This window comes from Hyperolius riggenbachi, chromosome 4 (genome assembly GCF_040937935.1).
Source record: "Hyperolius riggenbachi isolate aHypRig1 chromosome 4, aHypRig1.pri, whole genome shotgun sequence".
Lineage (NCBI taxonomy): Eukaryota > Metazoa > Chordata > Amphibia > Anura > Hyperoliidae > Hyperolius > Hyperolius riggenbachi.
The window spans coordinates 48,830,979-48,855,992 of record NC_090649.1 but is presented as its reverse complement, the minus strand read 5'-3'; the positions used below and the strand labels follow the sequence as shown (position 1 = coordinate 48,855,992).

The 25,014-nt window shown below is 45.3% G+C and overlaps 1 protein-coding gene across 3 annotated transcripts in view; it reads left to right on the top strand.

Annotated features, from left to right (window-relative positions):
* Nucleotides 1-25,014, top strand: part of PKHD1 (PKHD1 ciliary IPT domain containing fibrocystin/polyductin) — a 607,682-nt gene that overhangs the window by 87,159 nt on the left and 495,509 nt on the right. For all 3 annotated transcript variants that reach the window (XM_068280030.1, XM_068280029.1, XM_068280031.1), the window contains exons 31-32: nt 1,815-3,422; nt 4,440-4,586. In XM_068280030.1, the coding sequence (XP_068136131.1) occupies nt 1,815-3,422; nt 4,440-4,586 (1,755 nt within the window). The remainder of the gene's footprint in view (nt 1-1,814; nt 3,423-4,439; nt 4,587-25,014) is intronic.

Sequence of the window (25,014 nt, the reverse complement as noted above, 5' to 3'; positions counted from 1 at the left end):
TCTTTCACGTGGAATTCCAATAAAATTGACGCATGTTTGTGACAGTAATGTGACAAAATAAGGAAAACTTCATGGGGGCTGAATACTTTTGCAACCCACTTTAAATGTCATTGATTGTGAAAAGTGTATACAATATACATACATATAAATGTACATTTTTATCAGAATAAAATGCACTATACATTTACATTTTTCCTATGTTGCTGTCAGTTACAGTAGCCAATAAAACATCTGACAGATTTTGGATTAGTTTATCTCCTCACAGCGGTTCTCAAGTATTTATTTATTTATTTATATGCAAAAGCACTCACTGAACGGCAGTTGCTCAGTCCAGCTGCCAGAATAGTGTGCAAGGGAGTAGGGAGGCTGACAGTCTTATATAGATCGTTTTTAGGGATTACTTTTGTAAAAAAAAATAAAGGTAATACTGAAAATCCCCCATGAGTAGTTGGACAAGTCTAAAATCTTTCAGACTTGCCATCTTTTTACTCCCTACTGCATGTGACAGGAACAGGGAGGGGAGGAAGAATCTATTGCACATTTTACTCTGGGAGAAATGCACATTTTATATGTATGTATTTTAAATGTTAACATTTGTCTTAATAGTGGTCCTTTAAGCATTTTTTGATAAGCTGTCCTTTAACCCCTCGCTGACCGCTCCACGCTGATTGTAATGAACGCGGCGGCAGCCCCAGGACCACTCCACACCAATTGGCGTGAAGTCCTGGGGGGCGGGGTTTTGCAGGAGATCGCGCTCGCCGATGCGTGCGCATCTCCGGCTCAGCTCCGTCATCAGTCTCCACTAGGAGACTGTTAGACGGCGAAACCGCCGTCTAATTACACTATACAGCGCTGCAACCTAAGGCAGCGCTGTACTGGGTACAGCGGTGTGGCACGGCTGTCCCCCTGGGAGGCACTAAAGCAATCCGCTGTCATAAGCTGATGCCTATGACAGCCGATCACGCTAAATGGCTGGGGGGGGGATGGTAATAAAAAAAAAATGCATACGTTTATTTAAAAAAAAAAGACAAATAATTAAATTAACATCCCTGCAGGAATTAGTGCCCACAGACAGAAAGCTCTGTTGATGGGCAGAAAAGGGGGTGGGGGGGGGATAACTTGTGTGCTAGGTTGTTCGGCCCTGCAGCGAGGCCTTAAAGCTGCAGTGGCCTAATTAGTAAAAAATGGCTTGTCACTAGGTGGGTTTAAGCCTGTGGTCCTTAATTAAAGGATACATTAGGGCTGTGAAAAATGTAAAAACGGGGGAGCAGGCATGTGTAGGAAGCACTCCCTGCTCTGCTCTTGCCCGTGGGCCGAGAGCGCTCTGCGCATGTGCACTACAAAGTTGTGATGTGTGCATGTGCAGAGATCTCCTGGCCGCGGGTGTGAGTTCAAGGACAAGCATTGCTGGGCAGTGCCTGCGCTTTGCTCACTGACCGGGAAGCTAGCTTGCGGGGGGGGGGGCATTAAAACATGGCAGAGGCAGGTGGAGGAGAGCGGGGGGAGTGGTGGGCATGAGGAGAGCTTCCTGCTCATGCCTGCTCCCGATTTTTACATTTTTCACAGCACTAAAGAATCCTTTAAGAGATCCACCTACAGCAAACATGGGTAGTGGTTATTAAAAAGTTAAAGTAAAGATTTTGTAAATAAAAAAAAACAACCTGTTTTTGTAAACCAATCTATAAAATGGCTGGTGGGACACATGACAGTAAGATTATAACCAATGTATCATCATAGTGATGAAAGGGGACAGCAAATACCATATTCTCATCCAATAAATTCACAAATGTAATATGCCTGTTTGCTTTTTGTAGGTGGGACACTTATTGACCTCTTTGGTGAAGGATTCACAACAAATACATCTTTGATTTCAGTCACTGTTGGATCACAACCCTGCAAGATCCTTCACACAACCAATAACGTTATTACATGCGAGACACCGGCCTTCTCCTCTGCTGACTCTGAAGAAGGAAACATTACAGTTCCTCTTGTCGTTTCTATTCGTAATTCCACAACTGGAGCAGTCATTTCCAATTCCTCAATCCCCAATGACTTTGTGTTCACGTATCACAGAGACTTCACTCCAATTATCACAAATCTTTCCTGGTCTGTATTAAACGAGAGCCTGTGGATTTATTTATCAGGATCTAACCTTTCAGATGGGGTTATTTTGCTTAAAAGTAATCAGTACGAGGTAGAATTTAACATTTCTTATGGAGAATTGCAAAACCAGAGCTTCAAAATATCTCTTCATGGTTTCAAAGTTGGTAGATACTTCTTGAAGGTCTATGAGAAGAATCTGGGATTTGCCAGCATTCCCCCAGGAAATCAGACAGTGGAACTTGTACCAGTCGTGTCCTCCATAATTCCTGGAGAAGGTCCTGTCTGTGGTGGCACAGCTGTGACTATTTGTGGAACGTTCCATGAAATCACGAACAGTTCCATAGTTGTAAACCTATCAGAAGATTATTTCTGTACTGTTCTCAGTGTTAATAGTAGCGCCATCCAATGTCGGATAGAGACCGGTGGTCACCCCAACATCTCAGCCGCTACTTATGTTAAACTAACTGTCATTATTAATGATGTTCCTTCAGTTTGTGGATCAAACTGCAGTTTTTATATGGATCCACAATTGACCCCTGTGATAAAAGAAGTTCTTCTCAGACTAGAAGGAGCCTCCTTTGTTCTGCACGTGTTGGGAGAGAGGTTGTATGAAAAACTCGTCATTCTGGTGGACGCCGACGGTAACTCCGGGTGCCTTGTGAAATTTGGTAATGAAACATTGGTGAAATGTCACCTTGATGAGACCATTACTGTCGGGAATCACACAGTAACCTTTCCATTTGCAGCAGATGGCCATGCATGTCTTTCCAATAAATCCTTTAACTTTACCGTAGAGCCTGTAATAACCAACTTGTATCCTCGGAATTTCAGCCTCAATGGAGGTGGTTGCTTAACTATAGAAGGTTCTGGTCTTCAAGGCCAGAGATCTACATTTGTCTTCATTGGAAGCCTCCATCATTGCCGGGTTACTACCACTAATTCCACAATGGTCAGATGCATTGTCCCACCATTACGTGGAACCATGAATGTAGAAGTACAAGTGGATGATTACAACGTAACAGCTGGTACTGTAGATTTCAGTGTGGAATATACTCCCGTGGTCCATGCTCTGGTGGAAAGACCTCCTGTGCTAAAGATTGCCGTGTCTGGAATAACATCTTTGGAGAACTTGCACATCACAGTGGAGGATCATACCTGTGGAAATATTACAGGAAACGGTTCAATAGTACAGTGTGTTGTTCCTGATTTACCTGCAGGAAGCTATGAGGTCCGATGTCTGGACGCTTTCAGAGGATGGGCCATCTCCAATATCACGTTTACTCTGCCGCTCATAATCACGTCTCTAAGGAATAACATTGGTGAGTGAACTTTACTGTCTAGCTTTCTTGTCTTACAGGATAATTGAAAGCATAACAATGTGTAAAATTGGTGAAAGAATAACTACTCATGGTAAAGCGCGTCAAAAAACTGGCCTAGGGGCATTCATGCAAAAAAGACGTTGAGAAATGTGGCCACTAGGTAATACCAAGAGTAGAATATCGATAATGTTACCAATATTCTACTGTTGCCTTTACGAACCCATCTCTCATATTCACCCTCTGCTACCTATGCCTACCCCTCCCCGACACATACACACATATACGCACTACAACACACACACACACACACACACACACACACACACACACACACACACACACACACACACACACACACACACACACACACACACACACACACACACACGCTTTTTCTATACGCACACACACAAACATGCATGCACAGGCACACACACAAACACTCTATATACACGCATGCACACACACACACACACACACACACACACACACCACTATGCCTAATGCTAAGTTAGAGCCAATGTGGGGTTTGGCTACATAATAGCTGAACTCTGGGCACCCAAATACGTTTAACCCTGCCCTGCCTCCCCTGAACTCCATGCACTGATAACTAAACCCCTCTACCAATATCCAAGGTTTGGCTGGCACCACCGACATACCTCCCCTGCTGTTTAGAGTTGGGCTACATTTTAGCCAAACTCTGCGCATTGCCACTTCCTTCCCTCCAACCATAACCAGAGTTTGGCTATATAATAACTGAACTCCAGCGCCTAAATTGACCAGTCAGTGCCGTCATAACCTCAGTCTACATTGCGATGTATGGTGGCACCCAAGTTTCCAGGCATGCTACTCTATGTGCCTAAACAGCTTTACACTACAAGACTGTCTTTGAAAGATGTCAGATACTCTGTATAGTAGTTCTGATCTAGGCCACCCTACCAACTATACGCGTCTAAACTAGATATTGTTTTATTACTATAACCAAGTACTCATTGAGGTTTCCTGTTGTGTTTTCAGATTGTGGTAGTAATAGAAGTCTCCATATTTCTGGCTCAGGATTCTCTCCTGGAAACACCTCCGTTACCATCTGTGAGTCACCCTGCCAAGTGTTCCACCACCTCACCACGCCAACAGATGTGTATTGTTCAGGCTGGGAGCTGAATAGTAAGTACCTCACATTCCTGTGGTTATAGATCGGTGGTACGATTACTTGTAAATACCGTTTTTATGCCTTCATTATGGGTGATGAGAACGAACGTTATGTGCAGAGCTTACAGACATTGGTGGTGTGAGATGCAACAAATGGTCTGGTGACACATCATTCCCGCTGACCAATGCAAATGGCCAATCAGATACTTTTATGTCAAATTCATCATCCAGCGTGGAAATTGGCCAATCAGAAGCTTGTAGGTCCAGTTCACAGCTAAATGAATTTGCATACAATTAACATCAAATTGTAATGATTAGCACCTCATTGACCAGTGTACCCGTCAGACATGCATGCGCCTTTCTGCTCATGCACGCATGTTCTTACCTGGGGAGGTGCGTAATACACTTATCATTGGCTGAAACAAAATGTAATGTGGTCCCCCTTCCCCCGACTTGCATTTGATTTTGATAGTGATATTAGACTATAACCATGGTAGGGACATTACTGTAGCTTGTGAGCTCCTTGAGGTATAGTTAGAGATAGAAGCTTTGACTGATTAGAAGCCTCGTTGGACCCTGTTTAGATATTTCTACCTATTGATGGGTAGCAATTTGAGACCTTGTGGCACATGGGGTTCAGTTGCCATTTTGATGTAAGAGATGGGATAGCCGGGCTGATGGTGTTTTCTAATCTTATCTTGCCTCTGAGTTGTCCTCACTGATTGGTCTAACTGGAAAGGTCCCTATACTTGCCAAAGACTTGGGGGTCCTGGCCATGCCTCCTTCCATTATGCTTTTTTGAAAGTGATGAAGCGTGGGAGCTCTTGTTGTCCCTCCTTGCCATAAGTCTTCAGAGAAACAGATGGAGCCTGGGAGTCCTGGCCATGCCTCATTCCATAAAGCTTCATTTAAAATGGGTGGGGTACAAACATCCTGACCATGCCTCATCCCATCAGTCTCCATTGAAATGGGTGGAGTTTGAAAGTCCTTGCCATGCCTTATTCCATAAGTCTTCGTTGAAAGGGGTGGATTGTACATTACTTCCAACCACACCCCAACAAACTTCCAGTCATGCATACCATGAAAAATGCATGTCCATGAAAAAAAAAACACGTTTATTATAGGCACTCTCTGTACAATTTATATTCAGGTAAACCGCTAAAATTCTCCAGATAATAATTGTTTATTGTTGATCTTCCACTTAGCTACACTTGTTCTACCAATGGAACACAAAGATACGCAAACATTGCTTGCATGCTACTTCTGCTTGTGGCCCCCGCCACAATCATCTTTGATCGGGCAAAGAACAGGCAAATCTATTCAATATTTTGATTAGTTTACAATTAATGTTATACTTTTTATACTTTTTTTTAACTAATAATTATGGGGTCCTCAGCAAAACGTTGCCGGGGCCCCTCATTGTTGCACCCCTTCACTTGCCTCCTTTTTGTGACCCTCACAGCCTGGGAGCCCCATTTCAAGGGGTCATAAAACAAGTGTATTCATCATGAGCTTCACACTTGTAACAGGTGTAGACCACAAAAACACCTGACTTGGAGTATGGACACCTGTATTGGAGGGAGGGAAGGTTAGTGATTTGGGGCTCCATACAGCTCTCGGCCCTTTAGGGTCTGCTCCCCTCTAATTACACCCCTGGTTTTAATAGATGTACATTAGGTTTCAGGCCGGTTTCGCATTGCAAAAACTTGAGATGACCTTGCGGCAGCGTGCGCTGACGGTCATACGCATAGTGCCACCCCTCCACACGCCTCCCCACACGCCATTTGCTGCCTGTCGCATTTGCTGATATACTCCCTGCTGGATAGCAAGTATGTCACTGGAATTCCTGGGTTCCCCGTTGTATTTGTGTCCTTCCGCACATGCGTGCCGCACTGCCAACAAATTTAAAATCTCTGCGTCGCCCAGTGACTTACATGTATTCTTACCCCCACTGCTTGGCCGCGAGGGTCAGCGGTTGATCAGGAACTTCTGGTGCAACGCGAGGCGGTTATTGTATTAGGCCTTTGTTGCCTTGCATTGTCGCTGCGCTACCCTGCGGACAAAACAGGGTAACGCAACGCACACTTACGAGGCAAATGTAAAAGGGGCCTCAATGTTTTTATTGAAGCTAATGTCTCATTTAATAAAGCTATTGTTTAATGAATGCCGACCTATGGTCTCATTTATCGAATGCTGGCCTATGGTCTCATTTATCGAATGCTGGCCTATGGTCTCATTTTTGGAATACAGGCGGGCCATTCCTTACAGGCAGGTTCCGTTATTTTTAAGTTGAATGTGTTTAGAAGTTGAGTCCTTGGAAGTAAAGTTTAGAATGATGATACATTCTGTACTCGGGTTAGTGCATGACAAGAGGGACATTTGGGACTATTAGGCACATACGGGGGGCTGTTGTTTTTAGGGGAGGTGAGCAGAGCAGGGGCAGATAATAAATAGCGTGGAATAAGCATGCCTATCCATTAGGCCTTGTTATTGTAGTAAGTCATGTCTGGGCCGGGTTCTTGGCTTGCGCTCGGCTGAGAAGTGACGGTTCCCGAGAGGAGAGCGATGAAATATGATGGGAAAGCGCTGACACATTTGCATAGCCCGTCTGTGTCTCATGGGAAAACGTAACAACATATTTTACATTGTTTGAACAAAGAATTACGTCTTTAAAGTGGAGAAGCTGCGAACTGAAAACAAAACAAAGAGGCCTGCCAAATACAACACACACGACACAATGTTAATTAAACGCGGCTAACGAGGAAGAGCGGTGAGGGGATCCAGTAATACCAAACAGTCTCACCGGAGCTCTTGAACCGCAGGCTCACAGTGCACAGGCCGGGACCGACGGAGAACTCTGTGACCCCACATGCCTGGCCTGGGTTTATCATCATTATTATCAATGTTTTCTTAAAGGGGATTGTAACATCTGAAAATAAAAAAAAAATTGTCAGTGCACCAAGAATATATGCAAACCCCATTTTTTTTCTTTTTACCTGGTCTTGGTATCTTTGCCTAACTGCAAGAACTGAGCAGTGCCAGGGGGATTGAGGGAAGTTTTCTTTTAGCTACAATAACAAACTTATCTCAGCATGCAAATAACAGAAAGTTTCCCATTTTGGATAAGATAAGGACACTATGACCAGAAGTAATTGAATTAACCACTTTCTTTGAAGAGATTGCACAGTGATGTTATGCTAGGTACACACCAGACAATTTTCTGGCAGATTTGCCTGCCAGATTGAATATTTCCGACATGTCCGATCTGAATTTCGATAGATTTTTCGATTTTCTAATCATTCTTTTTCCCTTTTTTTTTCCCGTTTTTTTTTATTGATTTTCATAGAACTGAATGAAAAAAAATCAAAACAAAGATTAAAAAACATTCAGAAAATTGAAAAATGGATCGCAATTAGGATCAGACATGATGGAAATAATCAATCTGGCAGGTAAATCTGCCAGAAAATTGTATGGTGTATACCTAGCATAAGCCTGTTGTCTAGGTGATGGTCGCTGTGGGAGGCACTGTAAGCTGTGGTAGTAGAGAGAGAAAATACTGAGCTGGGTTGAAAAATAAAAAAAGAAAAGATGGAAACCAGCAGAAATATTATTTTCTTTTTTTTCATATCACATTTCTCCTAAATCTAACAGTGAACACTAAAAACAGCAGGATATGTACTGTATACTCTGGCGTATAAGACTACTTTTTAACCCTTTAAAATCTTCTGGAAAGTCAGGGGTCGTCTTATACGCCGGGTGTCATTGATGCCGGGTGATACGCCCTATCCTGTTACCGACTCTCAGATCTCGCTGCTGAGGACTGTAGTGAAGCGGCGCAGGCACACATGTGCGAGATCTGAGAGGCAGAGAAGGAGGTAAATAGGATACAAGGATGGGCCAGACGGGTGAAAGAGGCGTGGTTTATGGGCACAGCGGGATCTATTCTTCCATTCTGCTCTGATAAACAGGGAGACAGGGAGAGCTGACCAATCCACTTAGGGCTCTTTCACATTAGAGCTTGCGTTGGAGAACGCTCAAAGCATGCGTTTTGTTGTATGCATTTTAATGCGTTTTGATATGCGTTGCACTGCAGTGAGTGTGCGTTTTTAATCCGTTTTCAATCCGTTACAGCACATAGGAAAACGCAGGTAATTTTTTTTCTTTTAGTTTTCAACTTTCTACATTGTTCCTCTGTTGCATTCTGGGACTGATTGCCTGCGTTAACGGATTAAAAACGCGCATAGTGTGCGTTTTACATTGACTGACATTGTAACGCGTAAAGCTAGCGTCGGCCAGAAAACTGCGCCTGGGTGCAGTGTAACGCAACGCACAAAAAGGCTGCGTTATATGTGAAAGCTAAAATGAAAGTCTATGGGCTTTCATTTCACCTTGGGTAACACAAACTTCACCCGTTGCGTTGAAACCAGGGCTGTGGAGTCGGAGTCGTGGAGTCGGAGTCGTGGAGTCGGGCAATTTTGGGTGCCTGGAGTCGGAGTCGGGAAAAAATGCACCGACTCCGACTCCTAATGAATTTGGAACTGTAATTAAAATAGAAAATATGATAAATTTTTCTATTTCTCAGATAATAGTCATTAAAAATAATGTATATATACAGTATATATACAGTAATAGCTGTGCTTAGTCCACAAAAATGAAATAAACCAATCAAAATTAGTTACTTGTGCTGCTTCAATAAAGCAGTCCCCGTATTTTTAAGGTCAGATATACATATCTGATTGTGACTGTATATATGATGTGTACACAGGAATCTCTTATATATACTAAATAACATCTATGCTGTAAGAATAAAGCCTGATGTGTAGCTGTGTCACTAATAGAGATGGTCAATGAGATGGAAATAATTCTGCATTGATGCTGATTTATGCAAATGTATGCACTCCATTTGCTGATGAAATCAAATAATGTGATATGTTGTTAAAATTTGGTTTGGTGACTACAAATTAAAGGGTAACTGAGACGGATGAAAAGTAAAGTTTTATACATACCTGGGGCTTCCTCCAGCCCCCTTCAGGCTAATCAGTCCCTCGCTGTCCTCCACCACCCGGATCTTCTGCTATGAGTCCTGGTAATTCAGCCAGTCAGCGCTGTCCGGCCGCATGCCGCTCCCACAGCCAGGAACATTCTGCACCTGCGCAATTGTGCTGCACAGGCGGAGTGTGTGCATGCGCACTACACCAGACTGGCTCAAGTACCTGGACTCATAGCAGAAGATCCAGGTGGTGGAGGAGGACAACGAGGGACTGATTATCCTGAAGGCGGCTGGAGGAAGCCCCAGGTATGTATAAAACTTTAATTTCATCTGTCTCAGGTTTACTTTGTTACACAGTAGTACTATATTCTACATATGCACTCCCCACAGAGCTGCAGGGAATCCACTGAGAATGCTGTGCACATTGAACACAGAGGTGTTGTCTGTTTACAATCTCCTCATTCCCCTGCAGAGTACCTGCACATCATTCTTACATGTACCCACACTTACATTGCCTAGGGCCTGATAGATGTTCTTTGTTCCGGTTTGTACCTTTTACAAGTACTCTTACCAAGGACTAGTTTTAGTCTAAAGGGAATAAATATAGTAGTCTACATATCCTTCTCACTTCAGTTGTCTTGTAAAATTCCTAAGCGTTGGCAGTCAAGAGACGAGTTTCATGTTACATACTTTTAATCAACAAAATTGTAATATGCAAATTAGAGGAATCGGAGTCGTGGAGTCGGAGTCGGTGGAATCCTAAACTGAGGAGTCGGAGTCGGTGGATTTTTGGACCGACTCCACAGCCCTGGTTGAAACGCAGAAAATCTGCCCTAATGTGAAAGAGCACTAAGAGAGAGGGAGAGTTGACCAATCCAACCAGTCAATCACCTACATACTGTTATTTACTGGGTACCACATACAGTACAGCACCAGCATCTGTTCCTACACCAGTATATGATTTTTTTTTTTTAAGTTTTTATTTGGTGTGGTTTAGTCTTATACGGCGAGTATATCCCAAACTTTATATTTTAACTGGAAAAGTTGGGGGGTCATCTTATACGCCCAGTCGTCTTATACACCAGAATATACGGGTAAGGTAAATAAGCAATGTCTTGTTGGTGTGTTTTTTTTTGTTTTTTTTTTAGTTTAGTTTATATGGAGTTTTATCTCTCTTTGGGCTGGTGCACACCAAAACCCGCTAGCAGATCCGCAAAATGCTAGCAGATTTTTAAACGCTTTTGTTTATTTTTATGAGGCGTTTTGCTAGCGTTTTGCGGATTGCTGCTGCGGTTTTCAGTATAGTAGATTTCATATATTGTTACAGTAAAGCTGTTACTGAACAGCTTCTGTAACAAAAACGCCTGCAAAACCGCTCTGAACAGGCGTTTTTCAGAGCGGTTTGCGTTTTTCCTATACTTAACATTGAGGCAGAAACGCATCCGAAATCCAAAAAATGCCTCACCCAGGCATTTTTCGTTTCTGCAAAACGCCTGCCGCTCTGGTGTGCACCACCCCATTGAGATACATTGACCAAGCAGATCCGCAGCCGCAAGCGGATCTGAAAACGCCCAAAAAGCCGCTCGGTGTGCACCAGCCCTAAAAGATCTATCTGTAGAGCTTCTTTGCATCTGTGTAGAAGATCTTTGCTTAGCTGATGTTAAATACACCACTGGTGACTTACTGCATCACTGCTGTAGGCCTCTGTCTTTTGAGTATGACTGTCTGTGCCCAGCCCTCTTGCAGTATGAATAGCAGGATGATGCAATCCAAGCAGCAGCCCCTCCCGCAGAGAATAAAACACATTCTTTTGCACTGATGTTTCAAGTTATGTGATCAAATTGCCGGGTGTGTTTTGCACATTTGCAGTTTGTAAGACTTTTCACTACACTTGCACAGATCGTTCCCGCCAAGGAGAGTGCGATGAATGAGGCGTGTGGCCCAGAACAGCACATATATAGTGGCCCGCAACCCAGCTGGTTCGCTGACTTCACAGGACTTAAACGGAGCAGACTACAGCAATGATGGTTTAAAGGAATGATCCGCGGAAAATTAAAAAAAAAGTTCCACTTACCTGGGGCTTCCTCCAGCCCGGGGCAGCCGTCCTGTGCCCCGCCGCAGCTCCGGTGGTTCCCGGTCCTCTTCGCCGGCGGAGCCGACCTCGCCAGGTCGGGTTCCGGGTCGGCCTCTTCTGCGCTCCACGGCGCGGGTCACGTGGTCCTGCCGACGTCATCTGGACGCTACTGTGCAGGCCCAGTAGCTCTGCGCAGTAGCGTTCAGATGATGTCGGCCGGACCACGTGACGCCCGCGGTGGAACGCAGAAGAGGCCGACCCGGAGCCCGACCTGGCGCAGAGGACAGGGAACTACCGGAGCTGCGGCGGGAGCACAGCAGGACGGCTGCCCCGGGCTGGAGGAAGCCCCAGGTAAGTGGAACTTTTTTTTTTTGTACCGCGGATCATTCCTTTAAGGTGGAATGGGGCCCTAAGCAAGGTAGTATTTCTCGTAATGCGCATGTGCAGGACGGCAACGGGAGCACAATCAGGGACTCACGCGGCCAGGGCGGCACAGGCACAGTGGCCCAGCGATTGGTCAGTCACCGAAAACGATTCTTGCTCGCTGCAGAGGATTGGTTTGTCCCGGCTTGGGCACAGGACGTCTGCAGCTGGCCGGTAGAAGCCCCAGATAAGTGGAACTCTTTCCCCCTCCCTCAGTTAAGGTTCACTAGGCAACTGTCAAGTCAGATTCCTTGTAAGTGTAAACTTATTTGGTCAAATAAAATTGATTCTGATTTGACTTGGAAAACTTCTTTCACTTTCAAAGGTAGTATGCATTTCCTTGTAGTGTCCAGAAGGTGGCACTACAAGAACACTGAATAAAGTATTTCCTAATTCACAGGGTGTTCTATTCTACTGCATCTCAGCAAGTAGTTTATGTGTGTGTGTGTGTGTGTGTGTGTGTGTGTGTGTGTGTGTGTGTGTGTGTGTGTGTGTGTGTGTGTGTGTGTGTGTGTGTGTGTGTGTGTGTGTGTGTGTGTGTGTGTGTGTGTGTGTGTGTGTGTGTGTGTGTGTGTGTGTGTGTGTGTGTGTGTGTGTGTGTGTGTGTGTGTGTGTGTGTGTGTATATATGTATATGTATATATATATAAATATATATATATATACTGCATACATTTTACCCACATACATTCCACTCACAGGAAACACAGACTGATGTGCATCATTACATACAACTGCAAGATTTAGCAACATTTGTATTGAGAGTGAGATAACATATTGGGTAATGTCCCTGTAAACATTTATCAGTGATGCAAAAATATATTATGAAATGTATTGTCACTTGAAGCTCGCCAATAAGCAGCTTGTGTACACGAGCGCTGGGCTAGCCAATAAGCAGCCTGTGTACATGAGTACTGGGCTAGCCTATATGCATCTTGTGTACATGAGCCCTGGGCTAGCCAATAAGCAGCTTGTGTACATGAGCGCTGGGCTAGCCAATAAGCACCTTGTGTACATGAATGCTGGGCTAGCCAATAAGCACCTTGTATACATGAATGCTGGGCTAGCCAATATGCACCGTGTGTACATGAGTACTGGGCTAGCCAATAAGCAATTTTGTGTACATGAATGCTGGGCTAGCCAATATGCACCTTGTGTCCATGAGTACTAGGCTAGCCAATAAGCACCTTGTGTACATGAATGCTGGGCTAGCCAATATGTACCTTGTGTACATGAGTACTAGGCTAGCCAATAAGTACCTTGTATACATGAATGCTGGGCTAGCCAATAAGCACCTTGTATACATGAATGCTGGGCTAGCCAATAAGCACCTTGTATACATGAATGCTGGGCTAGCCAATAAGCACCTTGTATACATGAATGCTGGGCTAGCCAATATGCACCTTGTGTACATGAGTACTGGGCTAGCCAATAAGCACCTTGTATACATGAATGCTGGGCTAGCCAATAAGCACCTTGTATACATGAATGCTGGGCTAGCCAATATGCACCTTGTGTACATGAGCGCTGGGCTAGCCAATAAGCATCTTGTGTACATGAGCGCTGGGCTAGCCAATAAGCAGCCTGTGTACATGAGTGCTGGGCTAGCCATTAAGCAGCTTGTGTACATGAGTGTGGGGCTAGCCAATGACCAGCTTGTGTACATGAGCACTGGGCTAGCCAATTAGCTGCTTGTGTACATGAGCGCTGGGCTAGCCAATAAGCAGCTTGTGTACATGAATGCTGGGCTAGCCAATAAGCAGCTTGTGTACATGAATGCTGGGCTAGCCAATAAGCAGCTTGTGTACATGAATGCTAGACAAACCAATAAGCAGCTTGTGTACATGAATGCTAGACAAACCAATAAGCAGCTTGTGTACGTCAGTACTGGGCTAACCAATAAGCACCATGTGCACATGAGCATTTATCAGTGATGCAAAAATATATTATGCAATTTATTGTCACTTGAAGCTCGCCAATAAGCATCTTGTGTACATGAGCGCTGGGCTAGGCAATAAGCAGCTTGTGTACATGAGTGCTGGGCTAGGCAATAAGCAGCTTGTGTACATGAATGCTGGGCTATCCAATAAGCACCTTGTATACATGAACGCTAGCCAATAAGCAGCTTGTGTACATGAGTGCTGGGCTAGCCAATAAGCAGCTTGTGTACATGAGTGCTGGGCTAGCCAATAAGCCGCTTGAGTCACTTCCTGTAGCGCAGACGTCTATCACATCGGGTGCAGTGTTGTCAAAGGTATATCTATAGATATCCCCAATGGCTCGCATGGTGTTCTCTGTCCCCCCCCCCCCTTCATCATCCCCGGTTCCTGGAGTTTGCTGAAGTTCTTCTATGGGACACACCTACAAGGCCTCTTCCATGCTCAAGAAATAGCCCACAACATAACCCCACATGTAAAACACTTGTTTCCCTCCATGACCTGGCTGTACCCCGAAATTACTTTCTTCTTACTATTCCGCCTCTATATTGCGGCAATTGCTCCAAAATAACCCCTGTAATGTAACCCTCCCAAGCAGGGGCACAACAACAAACTACAAATCATGGGACCACCCAGCAAAACTTTCACGGGCCCCTTATTGCTTCTTGGTGACCCTCACAGCCTGGGGGCCCAGCTTACAAAACAAGTGTTGCCATCAGGATCTTCACACCCATAGCAAGTGTAGCCACAAAACCACCTGATCTGGGGTATGAGAGAAAGGGAAGGCTAGTAGTTGCCTCCCCTCCCCCCCACACACACACAGACTTCTGGGCCCCCCCAGATGCAGGGGCTGCTCCCCCTAGTTACAGCCTTGCTCCCAAGCTATCTCGATCCCCCCCATCTGTTCATCCCCTCCCAGCACATATTCCTACCCTCCCCTGATACCCCCACCCCACAAAAAAAAAAAAAATACTTTCTGGTCATAGTGTCCTTATCTTATCCGAAATATAAAGCTTTGTGTTATTTGCATGCCTAGATAAACTTGTTACTGTAGCCCAAAGAAAAAGCTCCCACAATCCCGCTGGCACTGCACAATTCCTGCAGTTAGGCCACACACCCAGACCAGGTAAAAAGACAAAAATTGGTGAACATATAGGGACCTATTTTAGAAAAAAAAGGGGGTTGCGTATATTTTTGGGGTACTATTTTGTAGCTCTTATTTTTTGGATGTTAAAGCCTACTTTAAGGCTACTTTCCCACCAGGACGTTGCGTTTTAGGGGACGTTATGGTCGCATAACGTGCCCCTAACGCAACGCCTGGTGGTGTTGGATGTGGACGTCAGACTGAGCCGCGTTGTGCAGCTCTCTGGCGTCCGTGATGCGTACTTTTGGACGCATGCGGCATCACGTGGTCCCGCCAGCCAATCGCCGCACAGAGCGGCGCTCCAGGATGTAAACACTGCACATCACACCGTGCAGTGAATATTAATTAGCCATGTGGCTGGCCGAGAAGGAGGAGGGGAGGGGAACAGTAAATTCGGGCGCCTGAGGCTAGTGGACAAATCGGGCGCCGCCATTCACTCCTATAATAAATATCGTTTAATGGGCGCCCGATAGGAAAAAAGGGCGCCGGAGAAAAATAACGTTTTAAAAGCGGCGCCCGGAGACTTAATGTTTTATTACTGTTTCTCATGATTACACATTATTTAATGATTTATACATTTTTAAATTTTATTTTTAAACGAAAAACAGTACAATATTTTTTTTTAAACATTATTTTTAAACGAAAAACAGTACATTTTTTTTTTTTTTACATTATTTTTAAACGAAAAAACTAACAGGGGGGTCTTAGGTTTAGGCACCAACAGGGGGGTCTTAGGTTTAGGCACCAACAGGGGGTCTTAGGTTTAGGCACCAACAGGGGGGTCTTAGGTTTAGGCACCAACAGGGGGGTCTTAGGTTTAGGCACTAACAGGGGGGTCTTAGGTTTAGGCACCAACAGGGGGGTCTTAGGTTTAGGCACTAACAGGGGGGTCTTAGGTTTAGGCACCAACAGGGGGTCTTAGGTTTAGGCACCAAAAGGGGGGTCTTAGGTTTAGGCACCAACAGGGGGGTCTTAGGTTTAGGCACCAACAGGGGGTCTTAGGTTTAGGCACCAACAGGGGGGTCTTAGGTTTAGGCACCAACAGGGGGGTCTTAGGTTTAGGCACTAACAGGGGGGTCTTAGGTTTAGGCACCAACAGGGGGGTCTTAGGTTTAGGCACTAACAGGGGGGTCTTAGGTTTAGGCACTAACAGGGGGGTCTAGGGGTTAGGGGTAGGTACAGGGAGGGTTAATTAGGCACCAACAGGGGGGGTCTTAGGTTTAGGCATCAACAGGGGGGTCTAGGGGTTAGGGGTAGGTACAGGGAGGGTTACTTAGTAAAAAAATTTTTTAAACGTTATTATACGTTTCACTATTTAAACGAAAGATTAACGTTTTTACAATTGCCGATTTAATGCACATTATTTAATGATTTATAACTTTATAAAACATTAATTTTAAACGAAATACAGTACAATACATTTTTAAACGTTATCCATGCTTATCGTTAAAAACCCGGCGCCCTTTTTTCCCAGCGCCCCTTTTTAACGTACGCGGAGGGGAGACCTCCTCCTCCAACACTACTGAGCATGTGCAAACAGTCTAACGCGGCTTAGCCGCTTATAACGTACAGCACGCAGCACTTTAACTTGACGTGCTGCGTTACAATGTAAAGCAACGTGGGCACTGTGAACAGCCCATTGACTTTTCATTACTGTGCGATGGGGTGCGTTACAGGCTGCTCTAACGTGCGCCTGTAAGGTCTAACTGTGAAAGCAGCCTAAAACAGGATTTTTTCTCTCTTTTTCCTTTTTTTTTTAGCTACACAAGATTTATTTGACACACAAAGCCCTGAGTAGCTATCAGGGGGAATATTTTGCTGTGAGTGTGGAGTGTCGGCGTTAGGTAACCTATTCCAGAGGAGGCAGATTTCATGCAGCAGGTTCTGCGCGGTGTTATTGTACAGGGGAGATGTTGTCTCTTCCTAGGATGTAAACACAATCTCTGTGCAATATTTATGAGCCTGTTTCTGGCAGCTCCGCCAACAGCTGGGCCTGTGACAGAAGCATTATCCGCGCTGGCTCTGTGCTGTCATCTGCAGTACAGCGAGGAGGGTGTGAGGACAGGCCCGGCCTGGCTGCTGCTCCTGCCTCACACTCTCTGCTGTGCCTTTCCAGCTGTTCCCGTCCAACCACAAGAGGTCGGCCTACTCCCAATCCATCTGGACAGCGCTCTCTTCCCAGGAAACTGTCACCGCCACCGTTCCTGTCACTGATAACTAGGGGGACCTGTGACTGGCTGCTCGCTGCCGACATCCCAAGCTGTCTCTCCCGCCGATCGCAGCGTGGCTGCCAAATAGCAGCAGACACTTTGTGTTCTGGCAGGATTGGCCCATAAATCTGCACGCGTCTGTTGATCTTATTATACGAGGCTACCTCAGTGTTTAACACTTAGGGCTCTTCAACGCTGAAAATGGCAATCACCGTGTGGGCGGGAAACCCTATAGGTTTTTCTCCCCCACACTGGGTCATTCAACGACATCGAGAAATGAGCAAGAAAAGAGCACATGGGGGCATATTCACCTAATAGAGATACATTTCCATGGATATGAAGAGCACTGCAATTTTGCAATTACAGTTGTGTAGCACGTTACACTAGCAACATACACATTATTTAGATAACATGGGCGGTGCTGATACACAACTGGCATAGGTAACCCAGCCTGCACATGGCAATTTTTGCTGCTATTGAGTAAATATGCCCCATTGTGTTTAGCTTACCCAGAGATATAGCTGAGGAGCACGTCTGTACAGCACTCGTGCCCCACTCCTGCTGTATTTTTGCATGAGGAGGCGGGCTTGAAACCTGTGAAATGCGTTGCATATTTTTGGAGTAAGAATTAATACTTTTTTTTGGGATAATATTGAATTGTTGTGTTTGTCCTGGGGAGGTAAGTCCACCCTTAACCCCCCCCCCCCCCCCCCATCTTATTTTGTTTTAAATTTATGATATTTTATCCTGTTGGTGCCTCTGTTACTTTTGTATGCTAATACTGAGGATGTCCTCTCTACCACTACCTATATGGGGGGCCCTCTGGATACCTATACAGGGGAAATACTGGATACTTATACTGGGGGCACCCTCTCACCGGGAGCACCCTCTCTTTATACTGGAGTGCCCTCTCTGGCTACCTAATACTTGGGGTGCCCTCTCTGGCTATAGGTAGGTAGATAGATAGATAGATAGATAGATAGAGCTATATGTATATGTGACCAAAGAGCCCCCAAGTATTGGTAGCCAGGGAGCACTCCAGTGTAGGTAGCCAGAGAGCCCCCCCCCCCCAGTATTGGTAGCCAGGGAGCCCCCCAGTGTACGTAGCCAGAGAGCCCCCCAGTATAGATAGCCAGAAAGTCCCTCAGGATAGGTACCCATAGAGCACCTCTGGTATAGGTAGCAAGAGAGCCCGCCTAGAATAGGTAGCCAGAGAGCCCCCCAGTATAAGTAGCCAGAGAGCCCCCTAGTATAGGTAGCCAGAGAGCCCCCTAGTATAGGTAGCCAGAGAGCCCCCTAGTATAGGTAGCCAGAGAGCACTCCTTGTATATTTAGCCAGAGAGTACCCAGTATAGGTAGCCAGAGAGCCCACCAGTATAGGTAGCCAGAGAGCCCCCCAGTATAGGTAGCCACAGAGCCCACCAGTATAGGTAGCCAGAGAGCCCCCCAATATAGGTAGCCCAGAGAGCCCCCCAGTATAAGTAGCCCAGAGAGCACCCCAGTATAGGTAGCCAGAGAGCCCCCCAGTATAGGTAGCCAGAGAGTACCCAGTATAAGTAGCCAGAGAGCCCCATAGTATAAGTTGCCAGAGAGCACCACTTGTATGAGTAGCCAGAGAGCCCCGCAGTATAGGTAGCCAGAGAGCCCCCCAGTATAGGTAGCCAGAGAGCCCAACTGTATAGGTAGCCAGAGAGCCCCCCAGTATAGGTAGCCAGAGAGCCCACCAGTATAGGTAGCCAGAGAGCCCCCCAGTATAAGTAGCCAGAGAGCACCCCTTGTATAGGTAGCCAAAGAGCCCCCCAGTATAGGTAGCCGGAGAGCCCCCCAGTATAGGTAGCAGGAGAGCCCACCAATATAGGTAGCCGGAGAGCCCCCCAGTATAGGTAGCCAGGGAGCCCCCCAGTATAGGTAGCCAGGGAGCCCCCCAGTATAGGTAGCCAGGGAGCCCCCCAGTATAGGTAGCCAGTTTGGGCAACCTTGTAAATCGTCATGATTTTCCTGTATAACTCGTTGGTTAAAAAATGTCAGTTAAATATATCATATAGGAGACAAACACAGTGATATTTGAGAAGTGAAATTAAGGTTATTGGATTTACAGAAAGTGCGCAATAATTGTTTAAATACAATTAGGCAGGTGCATAAATTTGGGCACTGTTGTCATTGTATTGATTCCAAAACCTTTATAACTAATTATTGAAACTCAAATTGGCTTGGTAAGCTCAGTGACCCCTGACCGACATACACAGGTGAATCCAATTATAAGAAAGAGTTTTTAAGGGGGTCGATTGTAAGTTTCCCTCCTCTTTTAATTTTCTCTGAAGAGTAGCAACATGGGGGTCTTAAAGAGAAACTCCAACCTAGAATTGAACTTTATCCCAATCAGTAGCTGATACCCCCTTTTACGTGAGAAATATAATGCTTTTCTCAAACAGACCATCAGGGGGCGCTGTATGACTGATTTTGTGCTGAAACCCCTCCCACAAGAAGCTCTGAGTACCGCGGTACTCTGGGCAAACTGCCACAATGTAACAATGTTCACAGACAGGAATTAGCTGTTTACAGCTGTCTCTAACAGCCAAAACAGCTAGGAGCAGCTACATAACCTGCCCACAGTAAAAATGTCACCATGTAATGAATGTCAGAATGTAAATCAGAGAGAGGAAAGATTTGACAATGAGCAAACACTGACTAAATCATTTATACATAATTACGGTAAAAAATGAAGCACTTTTTTTTACTACATTATTTTCACTGGAGTTCCTCTTTAAAACAACTCTCAATTGACCTGAAGACAAAGATTGTTCACCATCATGGTTTAGGTGAAGGATACAGAAAGCTGTCTCAGAGATTTCAGCTCTTTGTTTCCACAGTTAGGAACATATTGAGGAAATGGAAGACCACAGACTCAGTCCAAGTTAAAGTGAACCTTAAGTGTGAACAATAAATTGAGTTTTACTCACCTGGGGCTTACCTCAGCCCCCTGCAGCTGATCGGTGCCCACGACGAGTCGCTCTGATGCTCCGAGTCCCGCTGGCGGCCACTTCCCGTTTCGCCGTCAGGACCCCTCAGGCTGGGAAAGTCGGCCGTTTCTATGCGTTCCCAGCCAAAATAGCACCCCTATGTGGCCATATGGCCGCATAGGGGTGCTATTTTGGCTGGGAACGCGTAGTATCAGCCGCGTTCCCCAGCCTGACGGGTCCTGACGGCGAAACCGAAAGTGGCCGCCAGCGGGACCCGGAGCATCAGAGCGACTCGTCGTGGGCACTGATCAGCTGCAGGGGGCTGAGGTATGCCCCAGGTGAGTAAAACTCAATTTATTGTTTACACTTAAGGTTCACTTTAAAGAGACTCTGTAACAAATTGTTTATCTTTATTTCTTCTATGCTATAAGTTCCTATGCCTTTTCTAATGTGGTCTGGCTTACTGCAGCTTTTCCTAATTGCACAGTAGCTGTGTTATCTCTGTTATATGATCTAATCTTCTCTCTGTAGTCGGCACAGTCAGGCTGAGGCAGTCAGACTGGAATGTGCAGGGCTGCTTGTGATTAGCTAGAAGCTGTACACACCCCCTGCAGGCTCTGTGTGACTAACACACTCTGCTTAGCTGAGCCTATTAGAAGCTGGTTAGTTTGTTTGTAAACACTGCCTAAAACTGGCAATTACAAGCCAGGTTTGCAGCAGAGAATGGCAGAAACAGCACAGAGGGGACCAGGAGCACATAATGAATAGAATGGTATGCTTTTTATTGTAAGAATTTCAGAGTACAGATTCTCTTTAAGGCTCAAAGTGGCAGTCAGAGAACAGTCAGAGTCAACCCACAGACCAGCACCAAAGACCCACAACATCATCTTGCTGCAAATGGAGTCACTGTGCATCGTTCAACCATTCGGCGCACTTTACACAAGGAGATGCTGTATGCAGAGGAAGCCTTTTTCTCCGTCCACAGCACAAACAGAGCCGCTTGAGGTATGCTAAAGCACATTTGGACAAGCCAGCTTCATTTTGGAATAAGGAGCTGTGCACTGATGAAAGACAGAATTGAGTTATTTAGGCATAACAAGGGGCGTTATGCAAGGAGTAAAAACACAACATTCCAAGAAAAACACCTGCTACGTACAGTAAAATATGGTGGTGGTTCCATCATGCTGTGGGGCTGTCTGGCCAGTGCTGGGACTTGGAATCTTGTCAAAGTTGAGAGATGCATGGATTCCACCCAGTATAATTAGATTCGGGAGACCAATGTCCAGGAATCAGTGACAAAGCTGAAGCTGCGCCAGGGCTGGATCTTTCAACAAGACAACGACCCTAAACACTGCTCAAAATCCACTAAGGCATTCATGCAGAGGAACAAGTACAACGTTCTGGAATGGCCATCTCAGTCCCCAGACCTGAATATAATTGAAAATCTGTGATGTGAGTTAAAGAGAGCTGTCCATGCTTGGAAGCCATCAAACCTGAATGAACTAGAGATGTTTTGTAAAGAGGAATGGTCCAAAATACCTTCAACCAGAATCCACACTCTCATCGGAACCTACAGGAAGCGTTTAGAGGCTGTAATTTCTGCAAAAGGAGGATCTACTAAATATTGATTTCATTTCTTTTTGTAGGGCCCACATTTATGCACCTGCCTGATTTTGTTTAAACAATTATTGCACACTTTCTGTAAATCCAATAAACTTCATTTCACTTCTCAAAATCAATGTGTGTCTCCTATATGATATATTTAAAGAGACACTGAAGCGAGACTAAATCTCGCTTCAGCTCTCATATATAGCAGGGGCACGTGTGCCCCTGCTAAAACGCCGCTATCCCGCGGCTAAACGGGGGTCCCTTCACCCCCAACCCACCCCCCGCAAAAGTTGGTCGCTAGGTTGGTCGCAGAATTTCCCTTCCTGGAGGCAGGGCTAACGGCTGCAGCCCTGCCTCCAGTCGCGTCTATCAGATGCGCATCGCCGCCTCTCCCCCGCCCCTCTCAGTGAAGGAAGACTGAGAGGGGCGGGGGAGAGGCGGAGATACACGTCTGACAGACGCGCGTGGGGCAGGGCTGAGGCGGCTGGCCCTGCCCCAATGCGGAAGCGCTCCCCCGCATTACGGAGGGGATTTGGGGGGACAGGGACCCCCGTTAAGCCGCTGGATAGCGGCGGTTTAGCAGGGGCACAAGTGCCCCTGCTATATATGAGATCTGAAGCGAGATCTATTCTCGCTTCAGACTCTCTTTAACTGACATTTTTTTATCGTAACAACCAACGATTTATACAGGAAAATCATGACGATTAACAAGGTTGCCCAAACTTTCGCATCCCACTGTATGTTTGCAAAATAACCAATCCGTTGCAGAGGTAGCGCTCTTAAAAAGTAAATAGAAGTCAAAATACTTTTATACTTTGCATACACTTCTGATAACAGGAGAATGCTTGAGGAAAAAAAAAATCAAAAGCAAATTATTTATTTATCTTAGGAGCTGAATTAACCAGATTTTACATAACACTGACATGGCAGCTGTGCACACTTCAGAGTTACATTGAAAATAATAAGACACCAGGACAGTTCTATATATCATTGCTACGCCATATATAATGAATTATCTATTGGTTTATTTTCACTTCAGGGCCCTTTTACACTGGGATGTGGTGGTGCGGTAAATTTACCGCACCACGCCCCGGGCCATGAAAGTCTGTGGGGGCGTTCACACTCCTCACGTTGCGGTACAGTTACGCCAGAAGTTCCCTGTCTAATGCGAGTGCATACCTACGTTATCGTGCGGCGACCTGCAAGTCTATGGCGACGCAGGGTTTTTTAAAAAGTTGGTGGCAGCGCGCATGCGCAGAAGTGTATTTGTTACAATACGCTTCTGAGTACTTCCGTATGTACCCGAAACAGGAAGTGACCACAAGCGTCGTCATTTCCTGCTTGGACGGATGGCAGATGGAGAATAACGCATAGCAACACGGTATTCCCCAAAGGCCCGCACCGCTGACGCCAACTTGCAGTGTGAAACCGGCCTCAGGCCTCACACTGATTTTATAACTAAGTTGGCAAAGATGTTTTATTTGTTTTGCTTTTTTACTTTCAACTGCAATTAACCTTTTAACTGTTTTGTGTATTAACCTTAAAACTGAACAGCTTTTTTACGACAGACAGGGCATTATTTTGGTCACACATTTTTTTTTTAAAACAAGGGTGATTTCATCAATAATAATTATTCACAAAAAAAAAAAATGCCAAGAATAATTTTCTAAAGGTGGCCATACACTCATCAATTTTCTCATTTGATTCGTTGTAGATTTGATCCATCTGCTGGGTATCGATTTTCAAAAATGTCAGATGGATTTTTTTTTATCGATTTTTATAGAAAATCAATTGAAAGTATCAAGCGGACAGAATCGAAAATTACAAACAATCGGGGGCGGGGCAACAGCGTTGCACCACATTGAACAGTGCAACTCTGAAGTTCGAACCATTTTCAATAGATTCGCTGCTGGCAGAGCCGGGACAAGGTCCTCCAGTACGCAAGGCTGAGACCCCAAAGTGCGCCCCTCCATCCCTCCCACCCAGAGCCGGGACAAGGTCCTCCAGTACGCAAGGCTGAGACAGCAAAGTGCACCCCTCCATCCCTCCCACCCCAGCCGTCACACACTGATTGCTATTAGACTAAGAGGCGCCCCAGGGCCCCCAACACCTTAATAGTTGTCTGCCTTGCAGTCACTGCCATGTATTCCCTTTTCTTATTTCTCTCTGCTTCATACACAATAGGGGAATGGTAGCTGAGTGAGTTGTGCTCCCCCTTCTACACTGCGCCCTGAGGCTGGAGCCTCTCTCGCCTCTGCCTCAGCCCGGCCCTGCCTGCTGGTATCTATTGGAAATTGATGTGTAGTGTATGGTAGGAATCAATTCCTGTTGAATTGATTATTTTCAGAAAGGAATCGATCATTTTGGAACATTGAGTGGAAATCTATAAGTGCATGGCCAGCTTTCATTGTCTACTATATATTGTCAGCGGTACTGTATATTGTGTAGGTACCTGTATTCTTTTGTTTCTCCCCATTTGTTGGATACCAAACAAGCTTGTGTTCTGCATATTATGGACATATCAGTGTCCCCATCCCCAGGGACGGATCTAGACCAAGTTGCGCCTGGGGCAAGGTAAGGTTTTGGCGCCTAAAGATCAGGTTTTGGCGCCTATACTGCCATTCCCCATCCAAATTTTGCCGCCTTTTTAAGAATTCAACAAACTGCGCCTGGGGCAAGATACCCACCTGCCCCCCCTCCTAGATCCGTCCCTGCCCATCCCCCAATAAACTCGAGTATGTCTTATTCCCATAGATGAAGGTATTTAGGTCCATTTAAAAATATCCCTGTAAATATCACAACGTATGTTTGATTTACGCAACCTGACACCAAAATGCATCTATCTGTAATTGGTTATAAACAATCAATGCTTTTTGGCAACTTTTTTTTAATCTTTTTTTTTATTTTTTAAATCCCATGATTTAACTTTCTTTTTTTTAAGAATGTGTTTAAATGTTTTTTTACACTTCAATAATGTGCTTTTTCTGCTAACAAAGCAAGAAGAAAGGGGTAGATGCACTGTGACAAAGGACGCAGATGATAGGCAAGGTAGTAGCTTTGGCACTTCCTTATGGTCCTTTTGAGCTTGTCACATGGTT